The sequence below is a fragment of the Manacus candei genome, unplaced genomic scaffold, assembly GCF_025592945.1.
Source record: "Manacus candei isolate 608988 ecotype Guabito, Panama unplaced genomic scaffold, ASM2559294v1 h1tg000023l, whole genome shotgun sequence".
Lineage (NCBI taxonomy): Eukaryota > Metazoa > Chordata > Aves > Passeriformes > Pipridae > Manacus > Manacus candei.
In genome coordinates, this window is record NW_026138071.1 from 1,156,743 (window position 1) to 1,171,353 (window position 14,611).

The following is a 14,611-nucleotide window of genomic DNA, read 5'->3' on the forward strand; positions in this document are numbered from 1 at the left end:
TGTTAAAGTGGGCATTCTTGATGCACAGAGGCACGGCTGGCTGTGCTTGATTTTATTGACTGTTGTTTGACACTTCATTAGAAACTGGTAAAGTGGATGAATTGTCAAGTAAATTTGTTAGAATGAAAGGTTTCTTTCTGCTAATATATTTATTTTTCCCTAATAATAATAATAATAATCACCATCGTCATCTTTTTCAGTATTTCTCCAGGACCGATCGTGTGCTGAAACACAAACGTATGTGCCATGAGAACCGCGAGAAGAAACCGAACAGAAGTGCCACCAAAGTTGGCTTTTTGCCATCGGAGGAAGATTCTGGTTTCTCAACGCCTATGAAAGACAGCTCCTTGCCAAAGAAGAAAAGGCAGAAAACAGAGAAAACAAAATCTGGGGATAAGGAAAGTTCAGATAAATCGGAACACAAGAAGGACAAAAATGACTATTTGCCTTTGTACTCTTCCAGTACTAAAGTAAAAGATGAATATATGGTAGCGGAGTATGCTGTTGAGATGCCACATTCTTCGGTCAGTGGAACGCACTTAGAAGAAGCAAATTCTGGAGAAATACACCCACCTAAGCTTGTTCTCAAAAAGGTTAACAAGAGGAGTCTAAAACAGCCACTCGAGCAAAGTCAAACCATTTCACCTTTGTCTACATATGAAGACAGCAAGGTTTCAAAGTATGCCTTCGATCTTGTGGATAAGCAAAGTTTACTGGACTCTGAAGGTAATGCTGACATTGATCAGGTGGACACATTACAGGAAGGGCCCAGTAAACCTGTACACAGCAGCACTAATTATGATGATGCAATGCAGTTCTTAAAGAAAAAGAGGTATCTACAAGCAGCCAGTAACAACAGTCGAGAATATGCCTTGAATGTAAGTACCATAGCATCTCAACCTTCAGTAACACAGGCAGCTGTGGCCAGTGTCATTGATGAAACTGCTACAGCCTCAATATTAGACACACAGGCGCTGAATGTTGAAATTAAAGGTAACCATGACAAAAATGTCATTCCAGATGAGGTACTGCAAACTCTGTTAGATCATTATTCACACAAGGCTAATGGACAACATGAGATCTCTTTCAGCGTGGCTGACACGGAAGTGACCTCCAGTATATCAATCAATTCCTCTGAAGTATCTGAGGTCACCCAATCTGAGACGGTTGGAACAAGCTCTCAAGCTTCCTCATCAGATAAAGCTAGTATGTTACAAGAATATTCAAAGTTTTTACAACAAGCTTTGGACAGAACTAGCCAAAATGATGCCTATTTGAACAACCCGAGCCTTAATTTTGTGACTGATAACCAGACTCTTACAACCCAGCCAGCATTTCCTTCCATGGAGAAGGTCTACACATCTATACCTGTCAATAGCTTTCGATCAGGAATGAACTCTCCATTAAGAACAACTCCAGACAAGTCTCATTTTGGACTAATGGTTGGTGATTCGCAGCACCCTTTTCCCTTTTCAGGTGATGAGGCAAATCATTCTTCTTCCTCCTCTACACAGGACTTCTTGGATCAAGTAACTTCTCAGAAGAAAGCAGAGGCACAGTCTGTTCATCAAGCATATCAAATTAGCTCCTTTGAGCAGCCCTTTAGAGCTCAGTACCATGGGGCAAGAGCTGGAATATCATCTCAGTTTAGCACTGCCAATGGACAGGTGAACCTTCGGGGACCAGGGACAAGTGCTGATTTCCCAGAATTTCCCTTGGTGAATGTAAATGATAGCAGAGCTGGGATGACTTCTTCACCTGATGCCACAACGGGCCAGACTTTTGGCTAAGAAATCTTTGTAAATAATACTGGCACTTTAGAACACATTTGTCAAAAGGGGGTTGCTCTGTAAAAGATGGAGTTCTGTACAGCTTTTAAGAGCGCTATGTTAAAACAAAAGTAAGCTGATATTAGCAAGACCAATAACTGCTTCTTTCTTTTTTTTTTCCTTTTTCTTTTTTTTTTTTTTTTAAATTTTTTGGTTAGCCACCAGTAATTGAACTGCCTGATGTTGGTGCCCCTATCAAAGGCAGTTTATTATTCACTTGTTCGAGTCCAGAAAATATTTTACCTTCTATGAAATTTAAAATAAAAAAAATCCCCAGGTAAGACTTTCCCCCATGATTGTTTCCTTGCTGGTTTCCTTGTATACTTTGGGAGGACAGTAATTGTCTGATATTATTCACATTGTCATTTCTAAAATTGTCAGCATAGTCATTGCTCTTCAGCAGGGAATCAACATGTACTAAACACACAGAATAAACAAGTAAGTTTCAAAGGTCAAGCAAAAACGGCTTTAAAAGATGGCGTTTTCTAGAAGAATAATCTTCAGTCTCTCAAAAAAAGTTTTAGATCATATGCCCTTTATTTCTGCTTTGCATTACCTTGAGTTGTGTTTGGAGGGAAAAAAAATGAATTCTGATAGACTAACTCTACTATTTAAAATTCTAATTAATTTAAAATACTTTAAACACTTTTTTTAAGCAGAATGCCTAACTGCTAAAACCTTTACTTCATTCCTGAAGTAATGTGTATTTCTTTGTACAGCTGAATCTAGATGTAACTTTTTAATGACTTTTTCATACACAGATACCAAGATTTTGGAGTTTTAGCTAAAATACTCTATAGATGACATTCCCAATTGCAGAATGCTTACACAAACTGTGTATTCCAAGATTTAAAAGCTTAATTGTACCTTACCCTCCGTACTCATAACGATTAACATAGAGCACTTAGCCAACTTGATAGTTTTCGATTTCTCAAAAAATAAAACCATTTTGAGATTTTCAGGTTTGATACGGTTGCATCATTTTCATCTCACACAACTCCAGTAATTCTCTTCAATACACTTGAGATGGGGTATCCTTAGCTTCTCTAAAAACTGTTTTGATTCTCTGTCTGGCATTTTGACAATTCAGACCATTAAATTTATTGAAGCATCCCTGAAAGCTGAAGAAGCAGGCATTCAGATTCCCTACCTTTTTAGTGTTTGCTTAGTGAAAGTCATTACAATTTTACCAACCCCAAACCGGTGAATGATGCTAGTGAACAGGATTTCTTTTTCCAGCCTAGGAGAGTGATCAGAAGTTTTCGTTGCATTTCACAGTATAAATAAAGGACAAAGTTTATCCCTGTACCACGAATATGTTTTTTTGAATAGTACTTTGTCTTGAAGTATACGGTATGGTACGATAAGTAGTTCTGTGTGCATTTTTAAGGTGGTAAGATTTGAGTAGCCTAACTATTGTGTAGTTTAAGTTAACAAGTTACAGATTTTTGAACTGTAATGTTCATTCTATTGCACCTTCCCTAAAGGGACACTGTCTGGTAGTTTAAGGCAGTTTAAGCCTCATGTAGGCCGATTAACCAGGGAAAAACACACACACACACACACACACACATATATGGGTAGGTATGTATATGGTGATTTTTTAAAAATAGGATTGCATACATGCTTTTACAGTGCTGTTGCTAGCTGGTATCTCTCAGACGAAGCCATCAGATAGGAGAAAAGACTGCATCTCAAGGGGCTGAAATATATTCTATCTTTTAAGAAAGGACTTGAACGGGACCTAGAACAATTCCCACCTCTTCTGAAAGCAGTAGCAATATTTTTCTTAATTTTCATTACCAGGAAACTGATCCCACTCTTTATCTTTTTCCCCCTGGTAGCACTAGTACAGCACTAACTTCACTTGATACAGTTGAGGGAGAAAGGGTATTTATTTTATCCATAGTTTGCTTCTCTTATTGGCAAGAAATACAATTTATGTAAACTTATTTCTTAATACTTTTGTATAAGAAAACAGGTTCTGTTTTGATTTGTTGACCCCTCTGTATAATACAATAAGGTGTTTCAGTGTGCTATGACTTACCAATAGTTTTGCCCAAATATTTGGCCCCAAGTTAAAGAGCGGGCATTAGGAGAGAAAAGTAAATTCCTTTTGGATTATTGATGATGCATTTAAAGAAATTTCTTTGAAAGAATATTTTTAAACTGATTCTGGTTTTCTTCCTTTATGGTCAGTTTGGTTTCTTCACTTTCTATTCTATGTTGCACAGAAATAACATATATGGCCCCTATATCCCAGGAAGCCACTTCTTGTAATGCATATTTTGAGTGTTTCATTTCCATGACATCTTTGCTTGTGCTGCCTGAATAATACTGTGTTGGCATCTTTGCTCTCATGCCCTGATGCTGCAAGTAGATGGTCATTAATTGTACTATTTGTTGAATACAGCAAGGAACAGAAGGGAAAAAAAGGCCAGGTTATTACTGCACTGCCCTGGCCCCATAGGGAGGTAAGAGGAATAAAGCCTCCTTCTCCCTAAGGGGGCTGACTCAGCTTTATTTGAAAAGGTTACTGCATTGATACTCTGCTGGGAGAAGGTGATTTAGGAGTAAGGGAGAGTCGCTCTCACTCCATCCCATCTCCACACTTAGGAATTGCTCCATGGGAGCATGAGGGAGCAAACTGTTGTACAGAGTGAAGGAACTTGCTCTTCCTGCAGCCAAAGGGGAATCACCTGAGGAAATGTTATCCCTTACGTCAGAACTCGTTCCCTAGCCTGCTGCTGAGCCACTCCAGCTACACTCTGTGCCTTAGGACAGGCTGTGAAGTCCCCGTCTAAGCCACAGGGACTATCCCATAGGGTTCTTCCACATGTACAATTAAAAGTGATGTGAGTAGTTGATCCGCTGATGCGTGAAGCTTTCTGCACTGGAGGAGTTAGCCAAATATACTGCTATGATTTAGATTTAACTCAGTAAAAAGCTCCTGCTTGTTTAATAATGACATTATTTAATAACATCTTTCACCGCTCACGTTTTGCTGCTTTTAATCTACAGATGCTCATTCTTCATGTTGATCTGGGCACTGTTTGTTTTTTTAGTTTTTCATGTATGTTTGGAAAAAAGCAGCTTTGGTTTTCTGCTCTGTTCGTGTACTGATGCTGTTCAGTCAGTCAGCACAAGGCTGGGGTGACTGTGTGTATTCCCCTGAGCCAACAACAGACATTCTTAATGAAAGGTCATGTAAGCACCAAATGTGTGTGTGTGTGTAAGGTGGACATTTGGGGGATATCTACTAGTGTTAGAGCAGTGATAATTTTAAAAAAAGAGGAAACTGATGACATTTATTAACAAACTATATATATACACAATACATGTGTATGTATATATATATATATATATAAATATATACGCACTTATTAATAGGACATATTTTGGTCCTAAATTACTTGACAGTGTCCCTTTTAGCATGAATCTTTTGATATGTTTTACCATTAATATAACAGACAATGAAGGAATCAGCTTGTAATGGTATACTAATAGGCATTTACATTTTCTTCCTTTGATTTGAGAATGAATTAATCATAAATGACAAGTTTTGGGGAGAAGGATTAACCATGTGTATTACTGTATGTTGGTTTACGAATAACAACATAAACAATTTCAATTGGACGATAAAAGAACCATGTTTATGATCTTGTGTCTCCTAGTGTTGTCTTTAGGAAAATTGTGTTTCAAGAAGAAAATAGGACAAGGAAGTATTCATGTGAAATAACAACTTGTATTATTTTTATATTATACTTGTCAGTTTTTTGGATGACGGGAGCTTTTCATTGTTAATTGAGAAGTACAGTAAAATCTTGCTAATTCGCTGACTTCTAAACAGAGCATCCAGTAGGTTTCTACATCCCTGATGGTCTCTTCCCACCTCTCTGCAATGGTCTAAAACATACTGTAGCGAGGTCTCATACAATAATACTGTACTACTTCACCCAAGTATACTACAGCATCTACATTAGTATACTGGGAGATAGAAGGAGTATTGAAAACTAAATTACAGTTGTCAAAATAAATGAACAAAGTACATTTTGTGATGTGACATCCTTGCTTTTGTTGCCTGCTTCTTCGCTATTTTCAAAATTGTCATTTTTAAAGGGTTTCTAAGACATTGCTGCGAATTATTGGGGTTCTACTGTAACTTTTGGAGTTTATTCTAAAGTATTCATGTTCTCCTATGAAAACTTTCCACTTGGACAGATACATTATATTCCACACTTGATCAGAATATTTTTATAGTATTTGTATCATGTGTAGTTACTATTTGAAATGAACCAGAATATTTGGATGAATTCACTCTGAATTTTGCAGCATTGGATTACTTTATGTATGTATATTTGCTAACTAAATTTTCTTGGCTTTGAGAGCTTTGATTTTTATTCTCCTTTGTTTGCTTGTTTTAATACCATTACAAATTGCAGGGAAAAATCCTAATACTCCTGGGAATCCGGTTGGAAATGTTAACAGGCAGGAATATGCTTATGCCGTCGGTACCAGTACACATGTGAACTTTCAAATTACATGGTTGGTACTGAAGCAAATGAATAATGCCACAGTTTCATAGAGTTAAATGTTTTACTAAAATGAAGCCTTGTAACTTTGAAAGTTCATTCGACTTATGGTAATGCATGTTTATGTTAGGCATGTAATGCATTTAGCTGAAACTCACTTTGCAAAGGACAAGCACTAAGAAAGTATTACTGCTAATGAAAAGATGTGTCTAAGTTTAAAATTTAAACTTTTCTTCAAGTTTAATTTGCTTTGTGTCAGGGAAATAAATTTATAGTCGCTTTTGCTCTACTCGACCTACAAAACCTTCTGTTTCCTTTCTAAAATTACATCTTTTGGTAGGAAACACAAACTGAGGCAAGCAAACATTTCTAAGACTTGTTTCTTGCTTTCCTTAATCCAATGGATGGAAAGGTAATATTGTGTAAACAACATTATTTTATTTTTTTATGCAATACCATGCTGTAAATATGATTTATCAAATAAGGATGTACCTATGATTGAATCTTTGATTCTGCACAGCTAGAGTTTATATATAAATATAAATGTGTCTTGACAATCAAGGACTTATGTCAGTCTTCCTTTATGACGTTTCTTATTGTTATGCATTCCATTTGTTTGACTTGAGTATTTGTATTGTCTGTAAAGTATGTAATGTTTTTATAGCTTGTTTAAAACAAACAAAAAAGCCTGTAAATATGAACTGATCACAGTACTGCTCTGTTAGAAGGCATAAGATGATGTACTGTTTGTAAGCAATAATACATGACAGTGCTAACTTGACAAGTAGCATAAGGTTAAGTTCCAAAAATACCTTTGGGAGTTAATAGCCTTGTTTGAGTTAATGAATATTCTTAATCATTTTTTTATAAATAAATTCAAATGTCCTCCTGCTGGAATATAAAACATTGTTTACACAGCACAATTTCAGTCACAGAGAGGACAGTCTTTAGATCTATGGCTTCATCCGTACACACTTTGAGTAAGAAATGAATGGCTTGGCTGCACTTCTGCGAGATGAGGAAGACTGCAAAAGTTGAATAGCTGTGTCTCTAAAGGATGAGAGATACTATTCTGTTTCTGTGCTGATTCCTGACAGTTCCTCTACTTAATTTGGAGTCTTTAAGTCCTGATATTGAACTGGTGAGACTGGGGCCTCCCACAGAAAGGAGTAGTTCTCTTCTTATTTCATATGCAGATAAACAGTGAACTTAGGAGTCACCTCGTCATTTGAGTTGCATATTTTTCAAATTATGAGCTATGAGATGTTGAGATGGGTTTATTCTGATAAATAAACTAAATGTCAAACTTATAGTTTGAATTGAATAGGTATTAGACTGTACAGAGCAGCATAACTATTTGAACAGTCATCACTGCTTTAGAACCTCCCCCCCAATTTATAAATGTATATGACCTACATTTTATAGAAAAAGAAATGTTTTTAAATGCTAGTCATTTATATAATATGTGCTTTGAAGGATTTGCTAGTCCACTTCTGTCACTTTTAGTACACTGGTATCTTTTATATGTAATGTATGCTTTTTATTATTATAATTATTATAATTATTATTATTGTAGTAAAACATTTCAGTAGGAGGAATTTTGCAACAGTATGAGGGGTTGAAATTTTCATTGTCAGAAATGAATTATACTGGACTTTGTCTTTGTAGTCTTGTCTTTCTTTAATTGCTGTCTGGGAGGGAACTTGGTATTCAAATAAAGCAAGTGACTTCCTTTTATTTTGAAGGCATACTAAACAGTGCTGAATTGGATATGAAAATATAATGAATTTGAAGACAGAGAAATTAGTACAAAATCTAGTGTACAGAAGAAATTGTGTTACAAAAACTTTATGATATATATAGTGGAACACTGTTACAGTGAATTTCTGATATAGTGTTATTTTCTGAAGTCAATATGCCTTCTTTGTATTTCAATTAATTAAAAAAAAAGATAATTTGTATAGATAAATTTAGGACAATAGGTTTATTTCAATTATTATACAGTATTTCTTTATCCTACAACATCTATTCCGTCCCTTTGTTATCAGACAAAAGACCGTAACCTGAATTCCAAGAGTTAAAGTATGTATATAGGTGAGAGATGGTTTTATAGGAACCTGAAGAGTATGAATTTGTATATTCCTTATGTTTCTGACAGAAATCAGTATGTGAGTCTCTCATTATTCCTGTGAAATGAGGAATTTCCTGATACCAAGAGGAGTGTGTGTGCATGTGTGTTTGTGTGTGTGTGTGTGTGTGCACATAGGTACATGGAAGATGTTTGGGTCTCATGGCAAAAATGATACAAATATAAAAGGATTTAATGTAGTTCAACATATGACTTACATTTAATACGTAAAAACATTTAAATTTCATAATTCAAAAAAAGACAAAAATAGTTTTGCAGGAAACAAAACTATTTGGATAGCAAGCTTGACCAAATGAATTTTTTTGGTTAAACTTGATATATTTTAAAGGATTCTATTTCTGCCTTTATTTCTGCCCTAAAAGCAACTTAAAATATTTTGGGAGTTATTCTTCCTGTTCATTTGACTGTGAGTGTAATTTATATCATGGTTTACAAAATGTGGCATGAAGGATTGGATTGTTCTATCTGTATAATACAATGAAAGATTGCTTTTTTTTACATAATCATGGTGAATGGTATTGTATTCTTAGGACTGATTTATTCATTAAGTGACTTAATGAGTTTCATCACTTTTGACGTTATTGTTTTCTTATGGTTAACTTAGTCTTTTTGGGTTTATAATACCCTTCTATGTATTGTGATACTAAGGGAAGTTATGTTTTTGCTTTATTTTTAATTAAACTAATAGTTTGATAATTTATATTTGCAAATGATGCATTTTAAATGTGGTCACTTGCTGTTTGAAAAATAAAAATATAGAATACTGTTTTATGAATAGACTTAGCAGTATTTTTCGTGTTAGATAGTTTCGAACAAAATCTGCTTTCTTGACGAGACAGATGAAGACATGTAAAGATACATATAATTGTGAAGAACTGAAGTGGATACTTTTCAACAATTAAATGAAATATTTAAATATTGATTTGAGACATACAAAACTTATTTGGGTTTTCTTCTCCTTTGGATCTCATTGCCTCCTTTGATTACAGCAAACAGAATATCTGACCTTAAATTTAATCCTGGTTGTCTGAGAGGATTGCACTGGAATCACTTCAATAGAAACACCTAGTGTTAGACTGTCAGCTTTCCTTTTGTGATTTTTGTTTGCACTGGAGGGAGTTTATTCAGTCCCAGCAACTCCTCATAATAATGAGAACCAGGACGTCATTTGAATCTCAGATTTAAGAAAGGTGAACTTGATTACTTAAGATTTCAAGTCTGTTGTATAACAGCATGCCATGTGTGCTACATCATTTCATAGCATGTGTTATATATGGAGTATTTGTTACATAGATTTTTCTATTGTTGAAGCAATTATTTTGAGAAATATTGAAGATTATAGCATATATACACTTACAAAACCAGAAATATGCCCCATAGCATTAATTAAGTTTTTAAGTTAATTTAGTTTTCTCACCTTTATTTATTCGTGTGTTTACGGCATTGTTTCCCTGAATCTTTTGGTAGGGTCCCTCTTGGTAAATACTCGATTTTGGTGCAGTGCATGGCTCTGTTGATTTTACTTCATGTAAGAACAAGTTTTATGTGAGAAAGTGTTAAAAGTGGCACAATGCTCTTTAAAGAGAAAAAACAGTAGTGCAGTAGCATGTGAAGACTTGAGCTGTGCTCAGATGAGCACGGCAGGAGGAGCTGTGCAGGTCTGGGATGTCAGCAGCCCCTCTCCTGGTGGGCCTGGAGCCTGCAGGGTCACTGCCTGGGCGTTCTCCACCAGCCACCTCGGGGAACCTCCTCTGGGCAGCGGGGGCTGCAGGAGAGGAGCTTTTCATCTGGCCTCAGCCTAAACCCCCTCTGAGCTGACTGAATTTGCAGGGTAGCAGAGAAAGGGCACTCAGGAGAGTTGCTCTTCTGTCTTACCCAAGGACAGCAGCCCTAAGCAGGGGTGGCCATGCGCAGCCCAGGGTGGTCACTGACTACATCAGCACAGATGTTTTGGGAACTGGCCATGGGAAAGCTGCTGGTTTTCAGTCCCTCTGATCCGTGTTGCTGTCTCCTAGTGCCTTTGCATACCTCTGAAGTGTGGTGTGAATACAGCACCATGACTTGATATGACTTTGTTTCAACCTTACTTAACGTGGTATGTTAACATCCAGCCAGTATAGTAACTACTTTCAATGGTTTCATGTTTAATATTTTTAAATTGTGGGTGCACTCTGCAACATGCCTGACAAAGTGTCTCTGTACTCAGCCACCCTGCTTGTCTTTATGTTTGCTTATATTAGTTATACTGATTTTTATTTGTTTTAGTTATACAATGGAAATAAGAAATCAAAACTGATCATTTCTGCGTATTGGCTTACGTGATTAAAATTGTCAAATAGTAAAGTGATACTGAAAACAAGATATTTTTCGATATTTTGATATTGAAAAAATTTGCCAGAAGCTACATTTTGGTTTGAGTGAGAAAAATTGTCTATTTAAATTGGCTTGCCTTTTTTTTTTTTTTTTGCTAGAAGAAGGAAACAATTTTCTGTTAAAATAATTGGTTATTTGTGTATTTAGAGGCATTAAATATATCTAGCTGAAATTAGTATTTTTCTTGCACTGCACAGGGTAAACTATTTTGTAGCTTCAGGTTAGGCAGCAGTTTATGATAAAGTTGAGCTATTTGGAGGTGGGTTGGCTTAGGGAGGTAGTCTGGAAGAGTGTTCAAGTGTCCCGTGTGTTGGTTATCTTCTGCATTGCGCTTGGCAAATCAACAGAATATAGTCTCCGAGAGAATATTGTTTGCTTTTTTGTCTGCTTTAGCTGTCAAGACACGGGGTTTAAAGAAGAGAGCTGTCCACTGGCATACGGAGTTAAAATGGAGCCCATGTGTGCTGTCCTTTCTGAAGCCAACAGCCCTGCCCTTGTTGCTCAGGTAAGTTGCCTCCTCCGCAGTGTCCTTCCCCTGTCACACCAGGGCTGGTCTTCAGGTTCCTGCTGCACCATCTGCTCCAGCTTTTCAATTTCAAAGGTAGTCAAATGCATACGTGTTTGAGTCACTGGCAGAAATTAAACAGGATGGTTTGGTGAGGTTCCGTTTTAAAATGTGTGCGTGTGTGTCTTTTGCAGCTACATCACTTTGCGTGTGTAAGCAGCCATGCACATCGTGCAGAAAGCATGAGATCCAGTTCCTACCTCCCGTATTTGAACTTCTGGATGATTGCTGGATGTACAAGTCACTGTTGTTTCTTTCTGCTTAGAGTCCATCATCCTGGGCAACTTCTGCCTGTCTCTTGTCTTCCAGGAGAGCCAAGACATGTTGCTGTGTGATCGCTCTGTGTGTGATTTTATTTGGCCAGCGGCTGCACCTTTCAAGCTTCTTGCCTAGAAATGTGGGTGCCTAGTCCCAGACCAAGCTTTGTGCTGATATCTTTTGAGACAGATCAGTGCACTGCCAGTAGCTTGTACATAGCTGCCTTCATTTAGAGGAGGTGATACCTTCTCAGCTGCATAGCCTGAGAGAGGTAAGCTGGCCTGGCTATAGAAATGCAAGCAGTGGCACTGAACATGTGTTAGTTTTCACTTTTATTTATATATATATATATTTTTTTTATTCTCATGGTCAGATGTGATCATTAGTGCCATTTCACAGAGGCAGAAGTAACAGAGCTTTTGTAACTGCTGTTAGATCAAAAGCACTAGCCTGGCCTAACTGAAATGAAGAGGATCCATTTTTTTTTCGCAGTGTGATTTATAAAAAAATATTTCTCTGTTGTAATATGAATAATGACTGTTCAAAATGTGTTATACTCTGAAAGGTCTTCAGGAGCAGCACTTCTTTAATCGGTCTTTCTTGCCACAAGATAAACTGAGTCATGAGAGACGATAAAGCAACGACTGCGAGTGCTGGAAATGTTCAGGGTAATTGCGAGGTAATCTCGACTACGCAGTGCTGTGTAAGAACAAAGCAGAGGATGACATCAGAAGCTGAAAGGATGACTTATTTGTTTTCTCTCAAGACCTGTGTTTTCTTCCATTTCTCTTGCCAGTTCCTGAAATCATCTTTGTTACAAAGCTAATTATAGACAGAACAGCCTAAGAAAGTTACAGCTCAGAAAGACGGATAAGCAAGCGCAAGGATACCACTGGGACAAAATTATCTTTTTGTGCAAACCAGGACTCAGAAAGGGGGGTTTTCTTTAAAACAACACTTGTTACCTTAAAGGAAAGTGTCAAATCAAAGTGAACAGGATGATTGATCAGTCTCCTAGTCAAACACGTAGCTAGAGTGATGGATGTTGCAGCCACTTGAAAATGAGCTCTAAGGACAGTGCGAGTCCCCACAGCGGGTGTGGAAATGCGCTTTGGCAGTGTCAGCTCTCACTGAGTTGTTTCCTGAAAATCCATTTTAAGGAACTGAAACAAGAATGTTGTAGTGATGGTCAGGTATTATATTGATAACTGCTGTTACACACACTGAGCAACATCAGGTAAAAATCCATTTGAAAGGCAAAGTATTATACAGTTTGCAGTGATGAATGAACTTGAAAAAGGCTGGCTCTTCATTTAGTCTAGGAACATACTCTACGTGTCACAGCGTGTTTTACTGTTGATCTAGGATTTGTAGGTCATTAAGCAATGTGATTAGCTAAATTGTGTAGTTTATTCACAGTCTGTGCTGTGTACATGGAAATTGCAGTTTGCTGTGTTGTAAGACATGTATGCCTGGCAGCTGAAGAAGATGGTGATGAGGTAGGTGGTAATTAACATCCATCCTACTAAGAATCAGTCCTTTCCACATTTCATAGGATGGCTCAGACCTGTGGATGTTTCAAATTCACATCTCTTGCTGACCAACCTCTGCGCTGCTACTTTCCCTGTTTCTGTGGACCACATTTGTATCTTTGACACCTCTGTGGTGTTCCCATACTGGTTTTATCCCACATAACCTTTTGGCACCCTCCTTACTCTCTTATATCCATCTCCAGACTCCATTCCCTGGACAAATTTCCACTGACACCATATGGACTATGGAAAGTCTTCTTAAATCACAGTTCAGGATGTCTGATAACACAGGTCTGCCAGTCTTTGGATGGTCCATCTACCAGTCCTGAGGACCTATGTAACTTGAGGGAAAGGATTCCAGTTGGTCTGTGGAACTCGCAGTGTCCATTGATAGCCCTGAAAGCACTCAAGAATTGGACTTTGATAAAACAATTTTAACTTTTATTTTCATTTTCCCCCCCTTTTATTCCCAGTAGAGCTAAGGTACTCAGCATAATGAGAGAGAATTTTATCTGGGACTTCTAAAAAACTTTCTCAAATGGTTTGTGATGGTTTTCCTGGAATGTGGTGTAGACCCTGAAGCAGTGTGGAGGAAGGCCCACATGAAGATGCTGGTGGCTGAGCCAGCTGTGAGTCATGCAGCCATCCTGAGCATGCACTGAGGGAATTTATACCATTCCACATCATCACATATTCATTACAAGTAAGCTAAGTTGGAGCCACTTCTCTTGCCTTTGTGCTACCTTATTATTTCCAAAATCTGTTCTTTAAAGAAAGCAAACTGCTGTGGATGTGACTGCCACTGGTTGATTGCCTTTGGAGATGGGACAGTTTATGCCAGTTATGGTTTTCTTCACGTGCTGAGTATGGAAAAGCAGTGTGCTCCTCCAATACACACACAGCCCTGCTGAAGGAATGCTCCTTCTCTTGGAAGGATTCTCTTGCCAAGAAGGAAAATGTTGAAAATTGCCATGACTTAAATAGGAGCAGACAGAGCTCAACACCGACCACTTCTGAAAGTGCTTCTTAGCAGCAGTGCTTGGTGATTTTAATGTGTCAATGCGGTCCTTGAAAATACCTTTTGCTGGAATTCAGCTGTAGTTCTTTCCAGTGAGGAGGCAGGATTTCCCAAAGAAGTGTTCAGCAGTGGGGAGTGGCCGTGGCAACTGGCCCAAGAAACTTCTTTAGCACTTGCCTTGTGTGCACATGTGTGTAGGGGCAAAGATGCCTGCAGGCAGGTGACAGGGCTTGGTCCTCCGGGAATTAGTGACTCTTCATCAGTTCTGCAACAAATCGAACATACTTATTTCAGATTTTGCACTGGCCCTCAAGACAGGAGAATCTGGCTGAACCTGTTCCCTGGTAGTTGTACA

At 37.7% G+C, this 14,611-nt stretch overlaps 1 protein-coding gene across 5 annotated transcripts in view; it reads left to right on the forward strand.

The window, feature by feature from the left end:
• ZNF148 (zinc finger protein 148) overlaps window positions 1-8,028 on the forward strand; it is a 41,608-nt gene extending 33,580 nt beyond the window's left edge. For all 5 annotated transcript variants that reach the window (XM_051786650.1, XM_051786652.1, XM_051786653.1 and 2 more), the window contains one exon: window positions 201-8,028. In XM_051786650.1, coding sequence (XP_051642610.1) covers window positions 201-1,790 — 1,590 coding nt within the window. In that variant the 3' untranslated portion in view covers window positions 1,791-8,028. The remainder of the gene's footprint in view (window positions 1-200) is intronic.
• The last annotated feature ends 6,583 nt before the right edge of the window (window positions 8,029-14,611 follow it).